A 23,338-nucleotide genomic window follows, 5' to 3' on the forward strand; every position below is an offset into this window, starting at 1 on the left:
AATGACACAAGGAAAACAACAGTAATGATCATCTGCTTTTATTCATTTGTGTTAACAATCTTATGGATAACAGAAGAATGGCACATTGTTTAATATGATGAAAGAGAAATCAGCAAATAAAATAAATGTATTCAGAAACAGTTCTAAAACTCAGAAAATCGCCCAAACGTTAACCTCAATAAAACATGAGCAAAGTTGTCATTCATGATGCACAGATATTTACAAAGTAGTAATGATTAATATCAAATGTCACCTTGTTAGTTTAAACACAATTACAGCCACAAAAATCTTCTAAAAATAGATCAAGTTGTAAAAAGTCATACAGCATTCATAAGTTGTTGAAGTTTTATGATACATCAGTACAAATTGATAAAAAAGCTTAACTGTAAAAGTTGCTTAATTATTAATAACTATAAGATTATTATGATGTTGTGAAAATGAGACTGACAGACAGCAAGTTTACTCAGTGTTCCTCTTAACCACTTATGTATACGTATGTACGTATGACATAAACTCACTTACTGGTATTTTCAGTTCATCTTATTTAAAAACAAATAGGTTTGTTAGAGCTGATTTGTCTCTACCTGTGTGGCAGGTTAATGCCCTTTTTTATACAACAGAAACACTTTGGTGTTGGAAAACCTGGTGGCTCAGTTGGCTAAGGTGCATGCAATGCCCAAAGTTTCAGTAGGGTACATACAGTATAAGTAGATTTCTCTTACACGACCAATTTCACAACAACAGTAACCAGACATGATTTGTAGACAGTGACAAAAAAGTGACATAAGTGTCTGTATGGCTTACTTGGCTGGAGTTTGTTTCATTTTTATTGAAACACTTACATGGCCTGGTAGAATAAAATAAAGGGATGCTTCCCTACAATGTGAAATATTTGAAAATGTCTAATATCAGATTAGTTGTCTAACTAAACCGTCATTTCATTGATGTTTCATTTGTTAGTATGGTTTGATTGACTTTACGAGCAAAGGTCCTCTTCACCATATTTTTTTCCTTCTTAAAATTTGTCCTAAGAGCCTAGGAGATACAGGAAATGTTAAGAATGGGGATGGGGGAGGGGGTTGGGGTGGGGGGATCAAGTCTGTAGCTTCTGCATTGACAACATCCTCTGTGTAGGTAGCTTGTGCTTTAAGTGCTGGTTAAAATTTCCTGCCCCCCTTTTGGCATACTATTATTAATATGACTTTTAAGTCAGTGGTCCAACTTTGTTTTGCTTCCTGTAACAGATTTACAATTTATTACAGTTTCTTTTGTGTCACCTCCATGTTTGGAGGTGAGGACCCAGTAAAAGAGACAAATCTGCAGTCATATATATACATATATATGCACTGAAAAGTGTGAAAATCTTGGAAAAAAAACAACAACAATATAATCAATATAACAATATAAAATCATCAACAACAACAACAAAAAGAAAAAAAATTAAACCCTCTAGCATTTAAGGCTTTTTAACAAGAGCTCATGTTTTATGGTTTGCTTTGGTTTAATTTGTGACAATCAAAAGCTATACACATGTTGGTAAAAGAAATCAGGAGAGAAGTTGCCTTGCTTTGAACAGCCCTGACCAGAAAGCGGGAAGTACTGCCTTGACAAGAGTTGTAGCACTTGGGTGAAAGCATTCTTTTTCAAGTGGTGTACAAAATTAATCTGCAATAGTTTTTCTGGAGCCACTAAGACATCATGCTGTCAGGAGACGAGGTCAAGTCGATCAATTCAAGTGCTTTCTTCTCTGATTTGTTCAATGGAAGATCTTCAGCTGGAGTACATAAGCTGGAGATCCGCTATCATAACAGAATATAAGTGTTACAAAAAATGCAAACACACCTCATGAACAAAGTCACTCCAATCTAAAAATACACAAAACTTACCTGTTGTAGTGTGCCTGGTGTTATGCTCAAATTGTAAAGCATCCAGAGTGGAACCATGAGTGTAGAGGACAGAGTGAACCACCAGCCAATAGCGTAACCCCACCACGGATACTCAAGGGTGTTGTTGAACTTTAGAGGAGTGTACTTGATCAAGGAAAAAATAAATGTTCCCTAAACACAGGCAAGGAGAAAGCCAAGTCATTCACAGGAGAAAAAAAAAACGCAACAACAAACTGAAATGCCTTAGAGACCAAATTGCATCCTTTATGATTACTGTTTAACCAGTGTACTGTAAATAAGTATAAGTTGAACATAAAATAAAAACTAACTTTTCCCAAAGGTTAAAACGACTGTATAATGCTTTGACATGGTTATGGTGACATCACCTCTGGGTTTCTTAAGGACAGTTTTGAAACCTATCAGCAGCAGACGCCACATTAGACATGCTGACTCAAACTATCTTTTGCTGAAGCAAAGAGGCAACATAAAGGTGGTCCTTTGGTGTTCTTCCTAATGACTACTGGACATCTTTTCTTTCAGACAAGTCACCTGGGCCTTTAATTATGCAAATCTCATTACTTCTAAAAGAAAACCACCCCGCATAGTGGAATTAGACGGCTGTATACATGGGTGCATCTAGCCAGCCTCTAGTGGACACATGAGAAACTGCAGATTTTGGCACTTCCACATCAGTTCCACATCAGTTACAAATTGGACCAAAAGTTGCAACATGGTTGGAGCCAATAAGTACATATTTTTTATTTAACATGTTTAATAAAGTCTGAAGTATTAGCAAATTAATGCAGATAGTGATAATAGGAAACTGAAGTGTAACTCTACGCCAACAAATGTGTCACTTGTCTTTTTTCTATTAATAGAGATAAGCACCCAGCAGTGTGATGTTTCTATACCCCGGGCAGCAGCAAAAAAAAGAACAAGCTGTTCGTTTTGGATGCAACTCTAGTCACAAGCTGGTAGATACACTGTGAGGGTATCATGAGCAACAAAAATTCAAGTCAATATAATATTGGTTTACCGTGAGAAAAAGAAAACTGTGGCCAATCAGGGAGGAAATTTACTTCAAGATGCCAAGAACAGCTAGGCTAACTAATTTTACTGAATTTTATGAAGAAAACATTTCATCATGACCCCTCATTTATACAATGCAGATACTTTTGAGGTCGATGGATACTTTTCCATGATGCCATTGAAGTAACCGGAAGTGGTCTACCTGGGACCTGAGCATTAACCGAACATGTGGGGCAGAAACGAAGCCCGAAGGCTCTTGTGGCAGATAGGTTAACGATTCAAAGGATAATTTATAAATCTTTAGAGAGTATAGCTCAAAGAATGTATACGAAAAAGAGTTTAGCGTGGTCTAGCTTGGAGACTAGCATCGTCTGCGTTAGCCACCACCGCTGATCAGTTGAAACGTGGACACGGCGCGGACGGACATCGCAGGACAGTGCGAACAAAGAGAGGGAGGGAGGATCACTAGACCTTGACAGTTGACCAGTATCAAAAGCATTCAAAGTGGACTATACTTTAGGAGAAAACGGGAGAGAGAGGCAAGTTTCGTCACTAATGAAGGTAGGCGAAAGCTATGCGTTGGATTATTTTTGCTTTAGTGCTTTTTTGATGTCCTCATATTCAACTGCCAAAGTTGTTTTTTTGTTTACCTGACCGTGGAGGTTATGTTCCTCGCCTGTGTGTTCTCTGCTTTTACATAGCAGAGCAGTTCGCTTTTTTAATTTGGCTTATTTGTAAAAATGATCTCTGTGGGGCTTAATGTAGTCCATTTTTTCTTTATTTATAGAGTTTTCACATAGATTTTCATTTGAATATTGAAAATGACAGTTTATCATTACCTGTTGAATAAGAATTTTAGATGCTTTGGTAAGCAGTATCCATACCCAAGTAAGTACTTTTCTACAGTCTTTCCAAACTTTTAAAATACAAGAGAAAAAGTTCAAAAACCTTAAAATAGTCAATGTTACATGTGAGTTGTACTTTGGTTAGCTTTTACTTGGATCTTTTCGGGGATCATTTTAAAACAAAGGACCACCCTTGACTAATAGTCTTATATTTTAAGGAAATCTAACAAGTACTTTCAAAAACATTGTCTTTCAATAGGCTGAGATTTGTGCCACCAGAAAATACATTTGAATCGTTTTCTTTATGATCAAAGATCTGAAATTAAGTTAAATAATTTGAAGCTTAATTTATTTGCTATAAAACTATGGAATTGAATTTGAAATATGCAAACTAAAATATTTTTTTCTTTTCTTTAAGGAGTTGGGGGATTTAAATTTCCAAGTTTTTCTAGTGCAATTTTTTTTTTAAGCAAATAAATTCAGTTTTAAAGCATTCAGTTCAATTTCAGATCAAAAATTAAATCTAAAATTTTAATTTCAGTTCCAAGTAGCACAAATCTCAGCCTATATTTTATGTAAGAGATTTCTCAGCAGTAAATGTCACTGAAAGCCGCACTTGTGATACCACACAGTAGGCGTGTCTCAGTTAATAGGCAATGGAAAATAAACTGAGCATGTGCGCTCAAACTAAAACTCACCATGCATATTACTGGAGTGACATATTTCAAGCAGTGCTTTATCACAGACATTGGCTTGTATCCAATCATGTCCTCTACGTTGTCATAAAACCGGTCTACACCTGTTTTTGAGATGGAAACAGTGTTGAGCAAATTTAACATCACATGGAAAAAAAATTAACTACTTTTTCTTAATCACTCACCATAAACCCATCCAACACACACAGACTGCAGTGTAGCAAAGAGTAGAAGAGTCATCCCACTGCAGGCATAGTAGTCAAACAGCTGGAAGATGTATAGTCCACCCTGCGTAAGACACATAACCTCAGTGAATTTGCAGTTTATATTTTCTTTAAATTAAGGTAAAAATATAATTCTTATAAAATGTAATCTTACTTCTGTCACCATCGTCAGGCCTATGAAAAAACTTATGACGCATATACCCAGCAGAAGGAGTTTACGTCTGTGGCCTACATGGAAGAAGGATGGGTTCATGTCTGAAAATGCTGTTGCCATTGCCTCCAGACCTACAAACTAAAACAAAGCAACAAAAATACGAAATTATGATGTTGCAGATATTTTCACACTCCTTGCTCATTTCTTGAATAAGAACCAAAAAAGGCAACTGTGCTTGAGTTTGCCCTAAGTATAACGCTATGGTTCTCAGCTTGAAAAGGGTGGACTGCCCACTCCGGGTTGGTAGAAAGTCTTTGTCCCAAGCAGAGTAGTTTAACTTTATTGGGGTTTTGTTCACAAGTGAGGGGAAAATAAAACAGGAGATTGACAGACTTGGAGCGGCATCAGCAGTGATGCAGATGCTATACTAGTCCATTGTGGAGAAGAGGCAGTAGGCAAGCCTCTCAATTTGCCGATCAATCTATGCTCCATCCCTCACCCATGAATACAAGGTCTGGGTAGTAACTGAAAGAACAAGATCGTGAATACAAGTGGCTGAAATGAGCTTTCTCCATAGAGTATCTGGGCTCAGCCTTAGGGGTAGAGTTTGGAGCTCAGACATCTGGGATAGATTCAAGTAGATCGAGAGGAGCCAGATAAGGTGGTTTGGGCATCTTGTGAGGATTCCTGCTCTTCACAGATGTCCATCTGAGATTATTTCACTCAGCTGGCCTGGGGATATCTCTGTATCCCCCCAGAGTAGCTAGTGGAAATGGCCAGGAACAGAGGTTGTTGGTCTTTGCTAATGACATTGTGACCCGGGCCCAGATAAGGGGTGAAAGATAGATGAATGAAAGTACTTGTATTTAATGGTTATTACAATTGAACAAAGGGGTCAGCTCACCTCGCTGTCCAGTCCGAGCAGAATAATCATGACGAAAAAGAATATCGCCCAAATTTGGGGGAAAGGCATCATGGTGACAGCTCGAGGGTAGGCAATGAAAGCCAAGCCAGGACCTGCAGTGGAGATATTTGGTTCCAAAATGACAGTAATAACAACTCATTAACGATTTTCCCAAACCAGCGCTTATCTTGTTAATATGTTTTTCTGTATTTTCACCTGACTCAGCAACTTTTGATATGTCTGTGTGCTGCTCAAATGCCATGAATCCAAGCACAGAGAAGATGGCGAAGCCAGCAACGAAGCTGGTGCCGCTGTTCAGAAGGCATAGATAAAAACAGTCCCTGAAAAATAAAAATTGTATAATTTTGAATAAAACATGCTCAACTGATATTGTTTAATTAAAAAGAGCATTTTTTAAATTAATTTATTTGAAGTGTTTTTAGGAAATAGAACTGTGATACAGAAAATCAGCCAAGGCCAGTTATTAATCACCCCCTATTTCTTGTCGCTGGCCAAAATGCTGGTCTTATGTTGTGTCCAAACTGTTCACTCTCCCACCACTAGCTGGTGCTGTAGCTTTAGCTTATTCTGTAAATTTTAAAAGGTGTACAAGAAAGCATAATGCTATGGCACTTTCTTATCTGACAAATACTACTAGACATGAATCGTTTCTGTTTTTTTAGTTTAACAGTATTCAAACTGCACAACAAAGATTGGTATTATCCTACACTTACTTGTAACAGTCGTTGTTGTACTTGTTATAACTGCCAAGTGCAGTTAGACAGCCTACGCAAATAGCATAGGAATAGAATATTTGTGTGCCAGCATCCATCCAGACCTGTAACAGACATCAAGGACATAAAGGACATGTTGCATTAATTATCCAATCTGTGTTTAGCAGATGTTGTATCTTTGCTGTAACCCCAGTAAGAATGAGATGCTAATGATTTACTCTTCTAGAAGTAAGTCTAGAGTAAGTCCACTAGTCATCTGCAATAGAAAACCCAACAAGCTCATGACTCATACTGATACTTTCAGTTTTCATAGAACTTTCCTCAAAAGTAGCTCGTGCTTAAGAGCATGATGCTTTTATTTTAATGCACTCCTCTAAGTCTTTGACTGAATCTGACAATAAGATAAAATCAAATGTGTTCACTAATTTCTTGCAAAGTTTAGCTTTAAATTTTTGAAAATTTCCAAAGAAACAAATTGACTGCTACTGAACAAAGTATGCACAGAAATGTTTGTAATAACAAGGACATCAGTAAGTCCATTTAGATTGAAGAGGGAGTACTTCCAGTCAAGCTGCATGTTATAAAGAGTACAGTAGTGAAATTTACTCATACCTGTGGATCAGTGAGGCGAGAGGGATCTGGGTAAAGGTAGAACTTGATACCGTCCATGGCTCCAGGCAATGTAAGTCCTCGGATGAGCAGCACTGCCAGCATTACATATGGAAATGTGGCAGTAAAGTAAACAACCTGTGGAGACATTATGATGAGGGTTGATTTGACCATAAACATCAAGAGCTTTGCTGCCAAAATGAAAGTTGTCGGTCCAATGAAGCTTTACAATAGATACATTATTGTTTCAAACTAAATGTTTGGGGTGTCAAAGACAACGTGGGCTCTGACAACAGTTTCAAAAACCTGCAGTCGGAAACTGAGTCCTTCACCCACTGTCCAGTAGTTTCCTCATCTGACATCTGAACAGAGTGTTTTTTAACAAACTTTTTTAGCCATTTTCTTAATCTAAGGGTATCGTAGTTTGCAGTCGATATGGTTTGGTGGTTTTGAAAAGAAGAAGAGAGGGTCAACTGCAAAAGTAGTATCTCAGTCTAAATACATAGTCTTCTAAAGCCCACTTGAGGTATAGAAAAACTTGTTCCACCACCGATAGCTTTAAAAGACAATGACCTGTTCTAATTTACACAAAACTTGAACATTTCCATAGTTATGTGGTATTTTCCATGGAGACTAAAGGTATCTTGCCCTACCTTTCCTGTGGACTTGACTCCTTTCCACACACAAAAGTAACAGATGATCCAGGACAGCAGAAGACACAGAGCCAGCTCCCATCGCATCCCACCCATTTCTTCGACACTTCCAGTGACATTCAGAATTCTTCTCCTGCACACAGCAATGAAGTTAGAGTTCAGAAATGTGCATTTCAGGGGTCCTCAGCATATTTCAACCCTCACTTAAGTTTTCATGAGGGATGTCCCAATTGGCATTTTAGCCCCAAATATGGCACTGATTATATTAGTATTGAAAACCTATCATTGCTAACTCCCAGTAATTAATAAACAAATTAATTCCATTTAACTCAGTCAAGATAGTTTTGATGTTAAAGTCATTACACTTTTCTACATGGGATGGTGTGTGACTAGGAATGTAACAATGAGGCTTGCTTCTGAGTTTCTCATGTTTTTTTCTCTTGTCATTAAAATGTGTACTAACTGGAATGTAAAGGAATCAATCCAGTGTCACTAGTGCCAGTTAGTATGGCAAAAAATGTATCACAAGCACAATTTGTGCTCAGTGATGGCTAATGTGAATGGTCAGATCGGAAGCTTGACTAAAATGCTGATCACCTATCAATTAAAAAACGCCAAGATCAGCTCTGAGCCGATGCTTGAGAGAGGGATTGGGACATCTCTAGTTTTGATACTCACTCCCAAAACTCTCTCACTGGAGAAGTTGCATTTTCAGGGACTGTCCAGTTAATGTAATTGGCCGTACGATCGAACTCCACACAGTTTTCTGTTGAAAAGGGAAAGAGGGGTGAGGGTCAGCTATTTCTAGCTTCAGTAGCTCTTTATGTGCATCGTCGTGTACCATATACTGCTAGATATTCCCAGTTCTATACTCTGTACCTTTAATGTGTATGATTTAGGTGATAAACAGGTGAACATACCTGTGTTCCAGATGTTTCTGCAACTCCCCCAGGGGATTTCAGTATTGAAGGAGAAGAAGAGATAGAGAAATGCCCAGGCCAGAATGATGACATAATAGATGCTAGAGTACAATACAACCACCATACTACCATAACCAATCCCTGAAAGAAAGAGCAGAAAAATTAACCAAAAAAAGGGTTAACATGATGAAAACAATACTGAGTATTGTGTATTATACGTTTTACTGAGCAGTCATTCTGCAGTTATATCAAGTTTATATTTTTTTTGAGTTGAAAGTTTCTACATAACTCAGTGTTAGTGCTGCACGATATGGCCAAAATCCAATATCTCGATATTTTTAGGCTATATCTTGATACACGATATATCACGATACCCTGATTTCCCCTCAAAACGACTAAATTAATGTTAAATCCAACCCTTTCATGCATCAGATGACATCAGTGCAATGTTTCAAGGAGACCTTCTAGTTGGATTTTTAAAATTTGAATGCAAAAAGGGGGAAATCTCAATCAAGTAAAGTTTAGCAAACCTTTTATTTTAAACCAAACTATATGTAGTTACATATTTTTAGTTTCAGTGAAATAATTCATTCTAATTTATTCGAGTGGCTGATAAGATTTTTTATATTGTATTTATTATATTATATTATATTATATTATATTATATTATATTATATTATATTATATTATATTATATTATTTTATATTATATTATATTATATTATATTATATTACCCACTTTGACAATCTCATGAACTAAATGTGGAGATAATATTACTTCCATTTCCATACAGCAGCTACCTAGATTATGTTGGTCATGCTGAAAGGACTCTAGTGACTTCTGTCTTTGAGCCTGGGGTCTGGTTGAATTGTATTGGATTTGGGTTTGTCCTCTGATAATATCCCAGCTAGCATTATTTTAGTATTCAGCTTTAAAATAACATCAAACTCATCTGCTATCATGTTTTAAGCAGTGCACAGCTGAATGCCGTGACTGAACGGCTCTCAAAAGAGGGGGGTGGGGGGGCAGAGTGCACAGAAAAGTGAAAGTGAAACTCAAAAACATAATGTGTTCGTTACTTGTTGTGGAGAGTTGGGAGAGAACCAGGGATCATACAGGCAGTAAAGCAAACCAAAATAAGCAGCTACGCTCGAGAAAATAAGCCCAAGAACCCACAACAGGGGCTACAGGGCTCGAATGGAAGTCAGCCGATACCACCTAATTTTGGCCTTAGAAAGTCCTTACAGGGACTTTAAAACGTGTTGGTATAATAACCACTTTATTTAAGTCTTTTGGATATCAATACCACATTTTGGAATTGTAATGCAATTTCCAGACTCTGGGCCAAAGAGTAATATGGTTCTGCTGGCCTGTTATTGCATAGTAATTTCAGTGTAGAGTCTATTCTTTTGTCTATCGATTGTCTGCTTGGCTGCATGTAAATGATACACATAATTTTTCTGTAACTCATTCAGCTTCACAAGTTGGGTCACAGAAGGCAATAGTTGACAGACATACACTCAGAGACACCACCCCTGTTAATCATAAAGTATCAACAAGGCTCACAGGCTGTTTGGTTTCTGGATGGAAAGAAAACTGGATGAGTGAGTTTTTATCTTTAACTTTACAAGAGCAAACCTGAGACAGGTGTCACATGTTAAGACACTCCTATACTCGTGTCTTTTACTGTTGGAATTACAACATCAAAACATCAACAACACCGATGGTCAAAGCAGCTCAATCAGAAATCTGCTAGGCTGGTGGCAAAAATGTGAAACAGTTCTGTTCAGATTTGAAATACAAGCAGCATGTGACAGATTTTTAGACCTGATCACTGGTGAATGCTGACTGATTTATTAGAGTTATTGATTTTTTTTAAAAGTGTATTAAAAAAATTGCTTTTTTCAGTCTACATTTCAGGTTTTTGCAAATACAAACTTTGCCTTTAATTACATATTGTGTCTGCATGTGTTGTGTATGTTTGCCAAGGTTAGTGTTGTTGTTTTTTTGACCCAGTCAATCTTTCTGCTAAAACCTACTTTGTAGGTCAAGGAGTCCAGACTATAGGGTTGTTTTTTCAACAGATTACAGTGGCCAAGCCAGACCTGCCCTACTGACACCTAGTAGCAAAAATAGTGTGGGGTAATAGTTTCTCAAAATCAATATCCAAATCCAATTAATCAATTTTACAATATTTTTTACTGGACTTTGACAGCTTACCTTCAAAAAGAGGACAAATCTTCCTCCAGCAGGTTATGCTCCCCTGTTTTGTGTACTGGCCCAGAGATATCTCCATGAAAAACAGAGGGATGCCACAGGTAAAGAGGAAGAGCACATAAGGGATAAAGAACACTCCTATGGGAGAATAAGACATTGTATCAGAACAGATGTTAAACAATAACTCACAGAAATTGCTTTGAGATCAGTTAAGCATGAGATACTTCATCTCTCTGTTTACGTGTATTTCTGCAGTAGTGACTAAATCATCAAGTGTTGGACATGTCTTCATTGAGTTGTGATTTGTCTTTATCCCTTCTTGTGTGTGTTTACAGAACTCTGATTTTTTTTTGGCTGTGATCCAGTAACCTTAAGCTGGGTGTGATGTTTTGGCACAGGTGTTTTGTTGAACACAACCCCACCCTGTGACTTCATTATTTGTTTTCAGCTGGTGAACTCAATGTTCTTCCAAATGAGGGAATGTGGGCAGAAATATGAGAAAGTACTAGATGACAGCAAAACAATCATTTGTTGCTGAGGAGTGCATATTCTTTAGAAATATACAGAACATGATGAAAATTGTACAAGTCAAGTACGATAGATAAAGGTAACATAGGCACAGCAGTCCTGACTTGAAATATTAGCTTAAAATAAATAAATACACATTATTATGATCACTATAAACAAAATATTAGACTCATTATTTATTTTGCTTTCATAAAGCCGTATCTTTTCTTCATTAACTTGACTCAAAAAATCTTACCTCCTCCATTTTTGTAGCACAGGTAAGGGAACCTCCACACGTTTCCTAGACCTATGATTTGTCCAGCAACAGCCAAGAGAAACTCAATTTTGCTGGCCCACTGTCCTCTAGTTAGGGTACTTGGTGAAGGGCGTGATGTGTCCACATCTAGCCTGAACTTGACCTCTGGACTGAAGGGTTTTTCCATTGCACTGTAATGAGAGAAACAATAATAGAAACATGTTTTTACTGACTAACCTAACTGTAAGAAAATGCTTACGGAAAAAGAGTTGAAATTAAGCTTAATTTATTAAGCACAGCGTAACACAAGATTACAGTTTCTGCAGGTTACTGATGCCAAATCGGTTCGCCAAGTGTGGCTAACATTAGCAGAGCTAGTACCATGACCTTTGGTCCTCCATGCAGGTTCATGTCCTCATTATCATGCTGGTTATACAATGCTCTGGTTAAAGATCAAAATGCTGCCAAACACAGCAGTATTAATCATGAGTTGCCATCTGTTATGTGTACTTGATTATATTAGGGGAGTGAAATATTAGTGACATAAATACAGAAGCATAAACCAGAGCTTCACCTGTGCTGAATGTTTGACCAACCAGGAATTCTGTTGCTGATTGAAAGATTAAAAGGATTAAATTGTTAAGTTAGCTAAACGCACATTTGCCTCAACCTCATGAAACAAATTCATTTTCGTGTGGTTTAAAGGATTTTTTCTGTAACAAGAATATGTTTGACATAATCATTGTTGATTTTTTGCTTTGAATAAGTTGGAGAAATTCTTACTACACCGCATTTCTACTAAAGATTTAGTTTTAAATAAATACCAGGGTAGGCTGAAAAGTTTGTAGCTTGATTGGGAAGGAGTTATGCCATGGTGATGAAACTTGTCATGCATTAAATTTAAAATTTTCTGACACTTACTGCATGGTTTATTTTTCAACAAAGTCAATGTTTTCTTGGGTTGTTGCTGTGAAAAGACGTCCAGACCTTGGGTCATCTTTAAGGCTCTCCCTACCCCTCTCTAATTCAGCTGCCCATTTTTTTCTCTGTTGATTAAGTTGGAGCATCATCTCCTTGTGTTAAAACCATGTTGGTGTGAATGTCCGAGGGGGTTCATCCCTTTTTCTGCAGATATTTGATCACACCATGGTGCCAAATTTTATCCATATTTACAAAATATCTCTGGTTTTACTTTTCAAAGTCCTCAAACACTACATAAGGGCCAGTTAATCTGGAAATACACTTTGCCGTAAGTGTCAGAAAATGTTAAGTTTAATGCATGCCAGGTTTCCTCACTATGGCATAACTGCTTTCTAGGCAGGCTTCAAACTTTTCAGCCCCCCAAGTACACTGCTCAATCACTGGCCATAACTGGCATGATATAATCACTTAGTATTAATGTCTGAAATCTGCACAATGCGTGCAGTCTTGTTGTATTAGGTCAACAGTGGGTCAGTGCTGCTTGGTTACAGGCTTATTCTTCCATCAATGTTGTTATTGTGTGGCTGAATTTGGTGTAGGAGTGTCGCAAATAGAGTGGAAAAATATGTACTCTCACTTTTTTTCTGTAAAAAGCTTCAGTCATGATGGACTCAGTGTTTTTTTCTGCATGTGGTGTTTCAAGTTTTAGTTTCTCAGGGCTCCTGAATTCTGGTGAAAGGTCCAGTTTTTGACTTGTTTGCTGGAATTTACCGACTGTTGGCAGTAATATGCATGAAAAGTAAGCGATAAGAGGAATGCAGAGGACTCTTCTGGTTGTGCTTAACTCATAGTGTAATAAACACAGAAACAATAATAATAAAAATAACAATAAAAACTAAAACATGCAGTTAAATGTTTAGATGGCTCCATTGCTCACATTTCTGGAAACACTGATCAATGATTATATTAAAGGGGTTTCTCTGCTTCCCCTTCTTAATGCAGCAGGTTGGAACAAACTTCCTCCCACTGCAGGATCAGATGAGTAACTTTCCTGATTAATCTTTAATTGATTTGACTCCTTGGGTTATACCATTAGTGTTTCTTTGTCTTCCACCATGGGTAAATGTTGTTTTTATGTATACGCAACTTTTAAGAGCTTATGTCTGATAGTGTAAAATATGGACAGAAATTTTGAATATCCTCTTAAGACCCTGTGTCCACATACGTGGACATTACATTTCTGCCTCTGAGATCCATGAGTCTTCATTTTTTAAAAACTTTGACCCATTAGCGACATGAAGGAACGCTGCCCACTCATCTTTTGGTGATATCACAACATTCCACCCATTTTAGTGAAAAAACCCCCCCAATGTAATCAAGTACAATAACACTACTAAAAAATCTTTAGGAATTAGAACACAGATAATCTAACTTCCCGTACAAAGACCAAGTTTAGTTATTATACCTTTTAAGTCTTACTTATCCCAAGTAACAGGGTGAATTGAAAATTGCATACCAGACAAAAGCTCAGGTCTTCAGACGTAAAACCTGGCAAAACCAGATGTTAAAATAAGGTTTTTATAAACTCTGGTCACCCTGATTTCTGTTAGATCAAAAAATGCAAAGAATGGATTGAAAAGACTCAGATAAAGTTTATTCTTATCGGAAAAAAAAGGTATATATTAGAGACTTTGTAAGATGTTTTACAAGTGGAAAAAACCTTGCGATTGCTCTCTGTTACTCTGGTCACTGACTTCACATTTATTTCTTTTTTTTGTTCTGTGATTTCCCCCAGGTACACAGTTTCTATAGATGCCCAGGGAACTAATATTACTTTTTAATAGATTTTGACTTCAATCAGCCTGATAAAGATTTTGCCAGTGAGAAAAACAATAGAATAAGACAAGTCAGAAGAGCACATGTATGGCCTTGCAGTTCAAGCCAGACGTCACAAGACTCTAGCCCTCAAGCAGGTAGCTTGAGTTCAGATCCAACTGGAGGCCTCTTTCCCATATCATTCCCCACTCTCAGCAGGTTTCCTGCTCTATCCACTGTCCTGCATCTCTGACATAAAGGCATAAAAAGCCTGTACAACCGGTCAATGCAGAAAGTTGACAACTAACTTGAAACCAGTTTTCCAGCATCACCAAAAAAAATTTTGTTTGACAAATGTCTCCAGGGCTTAACGGTTTGAACAAAACAGTTCAAACAACATAAGTTCCTCAGGTGAATGTATCTTGAGTCTAAAAGTCTGCAGTTAATGAGTCACATTATATTTCCTAGAAGAAAGTGAGGAGTTTGTCTTGTACATGACGAGTTTTCGGGGGACATACACAGCAGAACAACTAACACAAAGATTTACTTACTCTTGATTTAGGTTAGGTAAAAGCTGACAGGTGGCAAAGATTGTCAAAGGGTGTTTGAGATGATAAGAAGATTGCAGGTGCACACTCTCTCTGTTTATTATTTAACAGTTAATGAAATGATTATTTAATCATAGTGGACAGGAGACAGAAGCAGTCTTAAGTGTTGTTTATTTTGATGCAACACAATCTCAACAGCACAACAAGTTTGTGGCTGGATGATTTCAAAGAAGGGTGGAAAAATGCTGAATTATTTGTGGACACACCACTGGGGCTAATCACCAGGAGCACCTTGTGTTCTGACTAAAGGGTTCTCACCAAACCATCCTAGTCTATTATTCTATGGCATGACGCACTGCACTTAAAAAAGCATCTACAATGAAAACTAAAAGGTGCTTTTTAAGAGAATTTCATTAGCTGCTGCATCAGAGACAACCAAAGATACATTTTGGTGAAAGTCACCAGTAATCCAGGTCACTCACTGAACTGAAACACCATTTTCCCCTTTCAGCAAAGCAGTGAAGTCAAGTATATATCTTATCTCAAGTTAACTTTACAATAAAGCACGCAGGCTGTGGAAAATGCCATATAATGACATTGTTTCATTATACTGTTATTTTAAACATGCCAGTGTCACACTACACTGTGAAAGACTGTCAATTGTAAGCAGTGAAAAAAGAACTTTACTTTTTTCAGAAGTACATAATGTAATGCAGCCAAGTTTGATAAATAAGAGTAAACAGAACTGAACAAGTTCTTCAAGAAGTAATCATGGTGAAGATGTTACAGTACAAGGAAAGTGATGGTAACAAGCTTGGGAGCTTTAAGACTTCAGAGTCTTATGTTGTGAAGGATGAAGCCTTGAATAGGATGAGCAAAATGTTCTTCCCTCAGCCAGACAACACAAACTGTTCATGTCTGTGGTAACTGGGGTCTTTGATGATCCTGTTGGCCTTGTTCCTATGCTGTTAGGTGTGGGTGTCCTCATTTGATGGCTGTTTCCTACTGTTTGCTTTGGAGCAGGGTGCATTTCTGCTCCCCAGTCACTTCCTAGACCTTTGTTTGGCTGGGGTTGAACTAGCATGTGTCATAAATCTAAGATATGTGAGCTCTGCCCTCTTCTCTGTAGGCCTAAACAGTGCTTAAAAGCAGAGCTATACAGACGTGTCATCTGCACATTAGATGAAGCTGTGAGAGCCTAATACCTTGAGGCAGTTATATGTGAACTAGAGTTGTCACAAAGAATGAACTTTGATCTTTGAAACATTTCAAGTGAAAATCAGTCAATAACGATGCACGTTTCAGTATGAGCTATATGAGCTTAGATATGTCTTCACTATAACTGCAAACGGTCGGGGTGATATCCTCGCAATTCAATTCTTTTACGATTTCTGGGGTGCTGAATTGACTCAAATTGTTATCCTTCGATATTTAAGGTTTTTGCAATTTTTATTTTGCTTTCGTAACACCAGACCATGTGAAAAAGTTAAATGTTGATAATAATGTCTACAGACTATATAAGGAGCCATATTTTAACAAACAATGTACATCACGTGAGTCAGAGAGAGACATTTCACCCTCTGCTGGAAAAATGAGGTAACTTTTTTCCAATCCAGTTTATAAACAAAGACTGAAATGAAGAATTTGAATTTGAATTTGAAAAAAAAAAAGACTTTTGAATATTCCCGATTTTGATATTGTCAAACAAAAAATCCTGATGTATCGATTTTTTATTTTCATTCTCTCACCCCGAATAACATGAAAGTAATGAAAACCGTCTCATTCTAAAGCATGTGGTGTTGTTAAGTATAGAAGCTTATTTAATGAACAGCATTGTTTCTGGTCCAGGTGGTTGACCAGCAAGCTAGCTAATAGTAAGAACATTGCTGTGATCTGGTTCACCTCTTCTACAATTAAGTGGCTGTGAGTGAAACATATTTCTTCTGTTGTCATCAAAATAAATGGTATTTGAGCCAGAGGTGTTTGCTTTTTCCTGGCTAACCACTCATGGCTAGAGAGAGCATTCAAATCTGTTTCTAAAATGCTTTATTAGCATATGTTAACAACTTGTTTATTGCAAGCTAATAATTAAATTAGCTTGTTATATAATTTTCTTTGAGAGAAAATGGCTATCTTCAGTGGGTTTTATGAGCCCAGTGATAATCCTGTACCTTGCACTGTGAACTATGTTTTCTGTTGACCCCTTTGGTATGTGAGCAACTTGTTGAGGGTAGAGCGAGCCAGGAAGGGTAGAGATGATTAATGTTGAAACCAACAGCTCAAACTGGTCATGATATTGGAGGTGGATGCTGCCCAGTAGTACTTGATCAGGCAGGGAACATTTATCCTCTGTGGACAAGGACAGTCCTGGTTCTGTTCCTACACGTGGGAACCCCAAGGTTTGCCTATTCCATTTTGAAAAATGTTATAGTTTATCTGAAAGTTCATCTGCACACTCTGACATCTTGTCGAAGCTGCTGTCAGATCCAGGTGCCTTGCATCGAGTATTCACTTGAAATGATCTGGGCACAGCTGCTGTTTGCGGTCCTTCAGCAGGAAGACTTCACATAATGTGTTTGGTTCATTGGGGAAACATTAAAGCATAAGAGTAAATTTAGATAAATTCTGAGAGATTTCAACCCTGCTGCTCTTATCTGGGTTAATATCCTTCCAACATGCTACTTTCCTGTTCTGAACACAAGGGAAATTCCACCACTTGGTGTGAGGTTCAAACTGGGGTAAAGAAGGCACAACTTCTGAGTTTAAGACCTAGCTGTCTTGTTTTAGTATTCAGTCCTTGCCCTTGTCCTGTAAATGGTGTCATTGTTGTCCACTCTATTAGAATAGAGCTGCTAAACTTATGAAGTGTGTGTCCACTCACAAAGAGTCTTATTCATCATTATTGGTACACATTGACCGTTTAATCCATCTTGTTTGCTCCAGTTTTACTTTTTGTTGTGACAAAGATGAGCTGTTGATTTGTGACGGATGTTATAATAATCATGGATGAGTCATGAATTTTGAATATATGAATAATCCTTTGATAATGAAAAATAAATAAAAATAAAATAGTTTATGCGACTTATCTCAGTGCTAAAATGATTTTTTTTTTCCAATTGTTTTTTACATGCTCATTGCTGTAATACAATACAACCAGCTTACAGTGGTTGAATGAATTCTAAAAGTGGTCTTGGCCATTAAAATATATAAATTTTATACAATAACAATACTAATCTAAAAAGCATCAATTGGTGTTAAAACAGATGTGGCACTGTGAGATTCAAAATGTGATAAAAATGCAGAGCTGCTAAAGGGACAGAATTTTCTGTGACTAACTTCTATGAAAAGACAATAAAAACAACCCACTGTTGTGAATGTAGACACAGCCTGAATATTCAGGGTTTGAGCCAACACTAATGTAAAAATCTCAATGCCAAAATATTTCAACAGTTTTTATGAACTGGTAAATATTTCAGTATCATCATGTAGTCTTAATGACTGAAGAAACAGACAATGCTCAATTCTCCAAAGCCATTACTACCAGGTCTCAGCAAAACAATGCTTTGTGAATTACACGGTAGTTTTTGCTAATTTACACATGTTCAGCAGGTGCCCTCCTCTTGTGACTCCTGCCCTGCATGTTTGCTCCAAGGTATTTTGTCTGAAGGAGGCTGGCAAGCAGATATGTTATCAAAGTACAGGAATGACATTTCTGGTAAGCAAGGATACCAGAGGAACAGGGATTTACAGCAGATTTACAGTTAGTTCTCTTAAAGCTGAATCTCATCTTAAGGGGTCATTTTAAAACCCCCAGAGACCTGGAGGCTGGCTGATGTAAACATGTGGTTAAAACAAGGTACAGACGCTTTCTGTCATCTACATGTTTTTTTTCGTTCTTCCAAAAATAACTCATAATATTTTGGCTGAACCTTGGGTAACTCAGAAGTTTTTTTTTTTTTTTTTTTTTTATTCCAGTCTACCAACAGGAAAGCATTGATCCAGTGGTGCATACTTTTTGTATGAACACTTAAGACCATTTCTGTACTCAAAATTACATTTGATTCATTAACTTGATAATGTTTCTGTTAGATAATATCAGTAATACACATATCTTGCCTTCAGCACTTAATTATTCTAAAATTGGAATTACCTCAAGAAGCTTTTGCATGAAGCTTATCAAGTTAAAGTAATACTGATATATTTACATTAGTCCAATTATGTCAGGACAACTTTTCAAGGGATTGCTATTATGCAGTCTGTTTAAATATTTGCATTACTAGCATGTTATACAATGTATTTGTTTAAAACAATGTGAGCTTCCAGCAGCACTGCTCACAAAGCAGCCTGAGGTGTCACTCTAAACAAGGGAAAAAGCCGCTCTCACTGTAGCGTAGCCAGTAACCTTTGGCCCACATAATACAGCCACTAGCGCCAAGCATAAGTGCAGCCACAAAAGCCCAGCTGTCAGTGCGCTGCTACGATACCGCTGACTGATTTTTCAAGAAATTAAACCACAGCAGAGTTCATTAACACTTAAAGTTCACAAGAAGGACAAGCAGTTGTTCAGAAATAAATCCTGCTTGTATCTGAGAAGTAAACAGAAAGAGTACCTGAGAAAGGTTGCTGCACGGCTGTTATTCTGTATTATGCCTCCATTTAGCCCAAGAAGGGATTCATCGGATGCCTTTTGGGGAAAACAGATTTCTAGATCCCCCAGTCTCCCCAGGACAAGTGCTCTTTCCAGCTCTGACCATGAGGAAGCCCATGAGTGGAGGTCTAAAAGAGCGGTGTTTGGATGACAATGAGGGAGAGAGAAAGAGCAAGAGGAATGGAGTGAGGGAGGAGGGGGCGGGGACGATGTGTGTTTCTGAATGAGCAACTTAAGGCGGAGACTGTTTGAAGAGGCCACATGGTCTCACAGTATAGAGGAAGGGATTGACATAAGGCAAAGCCAGCAACATGGCTTTGTAGGCGGGAATGTAGGTCATTGTAATGGTATGTCCAACAAACATGAACAAGAGTTATAATACAGGATGAAGATGTTATTTGGCATTAGCATATTAGCATTTTTTATTTGAAGATGTAATTATTTCATGAATATCTAAGTTTGAAAAATAGGATTTTCAATAACTTTATGGAACCCCAAACATTTCCAAAAGCAAGTCCGCTCTCAAAATAAAATACTACTCATGGCCCTAATTTGGCCAGGGCCGGCACGGTACACAGGCATCTAAAAGGGGAAATCAGAAAAGATAAAGTAGGTCTTTGTCCACAGGGAAGATAAATATTCTCACCATGAAAGCTTAGTGCTTTTATTTAAAAAAATGAGGTTTAAAGGAAGATTAATATTGTAAATTTGATGACTGAGGAAGAATAGCAGTTACAGATGCAAATCATCGTATTGTATCAGATTGGATGGACATGGACGTAGTATTTGCAGCGTAATCGATCTGTATTGGAAATAAGGCATGCTGTGAGCCCCCTCACTTACAGCTATTGGGTGCCTCCCTGTCAGTCAGGTGAGCTGTGCTGCTAAATGGGAAATTGTCTGATCTTGTTATCTTCTACTACTTGAAAAGAAATACAAATTCCTCTGAACATTGTGTGCAGGTAGAGAAATGAGCTACCTAGACTGAAATCATTTTTCTGTACCAGGCTGTTTTGTAAAAATTAACAACTATATTTGTCCTTTCATCATGAGATTAGGAAACACAGTTATGTGAGCTCATTCATCATAACAAATTAAGAAACTGGCAACTCAAAGACTAACAACGAGACATCCTGAATACTCCAAAACACCACCAAAAATTCTGTGAATGACTTCAACAAAGAATTAACAGCATTCTTACCAGATGAAACTGGAGGTATTTGAGAACTGTTTTGGAAACTTTACAGCTGGTGACCTGGCTTGACATTTTGTTTCTTTCCCCCTGAGTCCCCACTGGCACCCTGAGGGCCTTCTTTCACTGCTGCCCAGAAAAATGTTCTGCTGCTTTCAGCACAAATTTTGTATGACTAACTACAAATTTATGTAGAATGTGAAACACAAAGATGCAAAAAAGTGTCAGGTGCTCCATTTAGATGACTTAGTCTATGACAAGAACTTGTTGAACTGCACTCAGATATTTATGTGTTGTATTGTGACTTTGAGCATTATTGGTAGCATCGATTTACCTCAATAGTTATGACCATTTGTTCCAATAAATTGGTTTCTATGTCGTTTATTGGTTCTATAGGGACAGCAACTGTAAAAGGTTGTTACATTTTTTGCATTATCTTTCTTAAATACATACACACATTCAAACAATTGTCTCTGCAACATTACCTGTCTGTTCCTGAAACAGTGAAATGAAGCCAATCAGTGGATATGACGCAGCTTTTCCTCTCTAACAGCCTTGTACAGTGTGTGCCAACAGCAAAATAAGTTTTTTAGACCCAAGCTGTTTTTCTAACTAGGCTTTGAATAGGCTTTTTAATACCATAAAATTCAGTTTTTTTGGCTTGGTGTATATGTGGTTTCTGGTCTTTCTACAGCCTGCCTCAAGTGGATTCTTGATGAACACCAAATTTTTGCACTTCCGCATAGGGTCAGCACCAGCAGAAATGCCCCCTGTCTTTCTGTTTGATTTATATTAGCTTTAATCATCATCCTGATCAGTTTGTGGAGTCTGCAATGATGATCGGTGTTGTGATGTAAGTCAATACAGTCCTGGACAACTAGGCTACAGATATTGGGAAATAGCATTTAGGAGTAAACTTTTTTGGCGCTGATAATCTCATTCTAAATTGTGGAATACGATCAGGCATATATCAAGAATTGAAACTTTTTCAACATCCCTGAGAAAGTCCTGATAGGGACTTTAAATATTAATTATGTAATATAACGTTACACAAATGTGGAATGGTAGACTTCTTGAACCCAAAACCTGTTTTCATATAAATGGTATCTTGGCTGTAGCTGTAAATCTAAAGTGAGGAATAAAGTAGAATCTTCTGGGATTATGAGCATGTCCACCATGAGTGATGTGAGGCTTGTTGAGATCATGCAGATAAGGCTACTCAGAGAAAAGAAGAAAAAAAGAGTAACAGCTTCAGTTAGTAGCTAACTGGAAATTGTATTTAAATGTATAAAACACTTGTTTAACAGTTTCCCAATAAATTTTCTAGGTCTACATCCTTAACCCTTTTTAGCTTTTGCTGCATTGCATTTCAGGTCAGGTTAAATTGGTGTCAACACACAAGCTTTTTCTGGAAGTTGTTGCCACATTCTTAAACCACGCTCTGCTCTGTGCAATTCCCGGTATTTACTTACATTTTAGAAGAGCTGCACTAAAATATTTTTTTCCTCAAACAACTTATTATAAAGTAAACTAAAGTCAACTTGATCAAATTCCAAATGCTTTGACACTATTGTATTTGCTTTTACCCTGTGGTAAAGTTTCTCTTACACTAATAAGCACTGTCTTGAAATAAATAATGTTGAAGAGAAATACCCAAGCTAATGCACTGTTTAAAATCAATGTCAGTTCTTAAAACATGGGGGTAGTCCAAAAGCTTATTGGTAAAATAAGGAAGGCAAATTACGTTTGCTTACCGACTGTTTTCCTCTGGAGCACTGACAGTCTTGTGGCTGTCCACCTGATGTATGACTCAATTCTGTGCAAACACTCGTCTCTATATCTTGTAGAAAGAGCTTTTAACATGTGTGAGAGATGTATGAATCATTATGGTGTTTGTTAATAAGTTATCTTTGGCAACCTCCTCCAGTGACACCAGATGGGGTCACCTCAGTTTACAGCCGTCTGCTGTGCTAACATCAGAAGTCTCAATCAAACTGTCTTATACACACCTAAGATGTTTGAAAGTAACTGTAGGCTAAGGCTGTTATTCAAAGTTGATCAGTGTTAAAATAGTTATCTTTAAGAGAGTCTTAAAAAAATATTAAAAGCACTAAAACGCGTCATTGCACAGTAATAATAAAGTTTAAAAAGTCTATCCCCACCTTGATTTATAAAGTTTGTCTATACTATCTGCTGTCTTATCCCAAACTGTGTGAACAAAAAAAAAAAAAGATTTCAAGCTCTGTTGGATACCTTGATTTCAAGGTCAGCCTGTTCTGAGTTCAATGCTTTGTTAACATGACCATAATGTTCGTGTTAAATGTTAGCTAATGTCAGTCTGGCTGTCCATGGTGTTGCATTAAAACGAACACTTAGTTAAATGATTACTGAAAGAATAAGCATTGAAAAATGTGACTCTTAAAAGATTCACATATTTCTATGTGATAATCTAACTGTGCTGAATTGTTGGATTATTGGATTTTTTTAACAGTGTTGGTACAACCCCAGCTCCAAACATGTTTGTCACTGTGTAATATATTTTAGAAGAAAATAATTTGATGGTTAAACCCCATATTTATT

General features: G+C 37.3%; 1 protein-coding gene across 1 annotated transcript; it reads right to left on the reverse strand.

The window, feature by feature from the left end:
• Positions 1-92: 92 nt before the first annotated feature.
• LOC141790400 (sodium- and chloride-dependent GABA transporter 2-like) lies at positions 93-19,728 on the reverse strand. Its single transcript, XM_074670245.1, has 15 exons — positions 19,529-19,728; positions 11,635-11,825; positions 10,875-11,009; positions 8,654-8,794; positions 8,412-8,499; positions 7,734-7,866; positions 7,084-7,218; positions 6,472-6,575; positions 5,954-6,078; positions 5,738-5,850; positions 4,834-4,971; positions 4,641-4,743; positions 4,459-4,559; positions 1,887-2,057; positions 93-1,799 (listed from the first exon to the last, which is right to left on the reverse strand). The coding sequence occupies exons 2-15, from the start codon at positions 11,819-11,821 to the stop codon at positions 1,689-1,691; spliced, it is 1,785 nt and encodes a 594-aa protein (XP_074526346.1). The 5' UTR covers positions 11,822-11,825; positions 19,529-19,728; the 3' UTR covers positions 93-1,688.
• Between the last annotated feature and the right edge of the window lie 3,610 nt (positions 19,729-23,338).

This window comes from Halichoeres trimaculatus, unplaced genomic scaffold (genome assembly GCF_033239565.1).
Source record: "Halichoeres trimaculatus isolate MK-OKI-2021-1 unplaced genomic scaffold, fHalTri1.1 fHalTri1_scaffold_1, whole genome shotgun sequence".
Taxonomy (NCBI): Eukaryota; Metazoa; Chordata; class Actinopteri; order Labriformes; family Labridae; genus Halichoeres; species Halichoeres trimaculatus.

What these genes read in the sequence shown, in the direction of transcription:
- LOC141790400 (XM_074670245.1), bottom strand. Translation starts at nt 11,821, where the DNA reads ATGGAAAAACCCTTCAGTCCAGAGGTCAAGTTCAGGCTAGATGTGGAC. An exon ending in CCAGTGAGAGAGTTTTGGGA is followed by an intron (nt 7,867 to 8,411) that starts GTGAGTATCAAA and finishes TGCTGTGTGCAG; the next exon opens with GAGAAGAATTCTGAATGTCA. An exon ending in GAGTCAAGTCCACAGGAAAG is followed by an intron (nt 7,219 to 7,733) that starts GTAGGGCAAGAT and finishes ATGTCTCCACAG; the next exon opens with GTTGTTTACTTTACTGCCAC.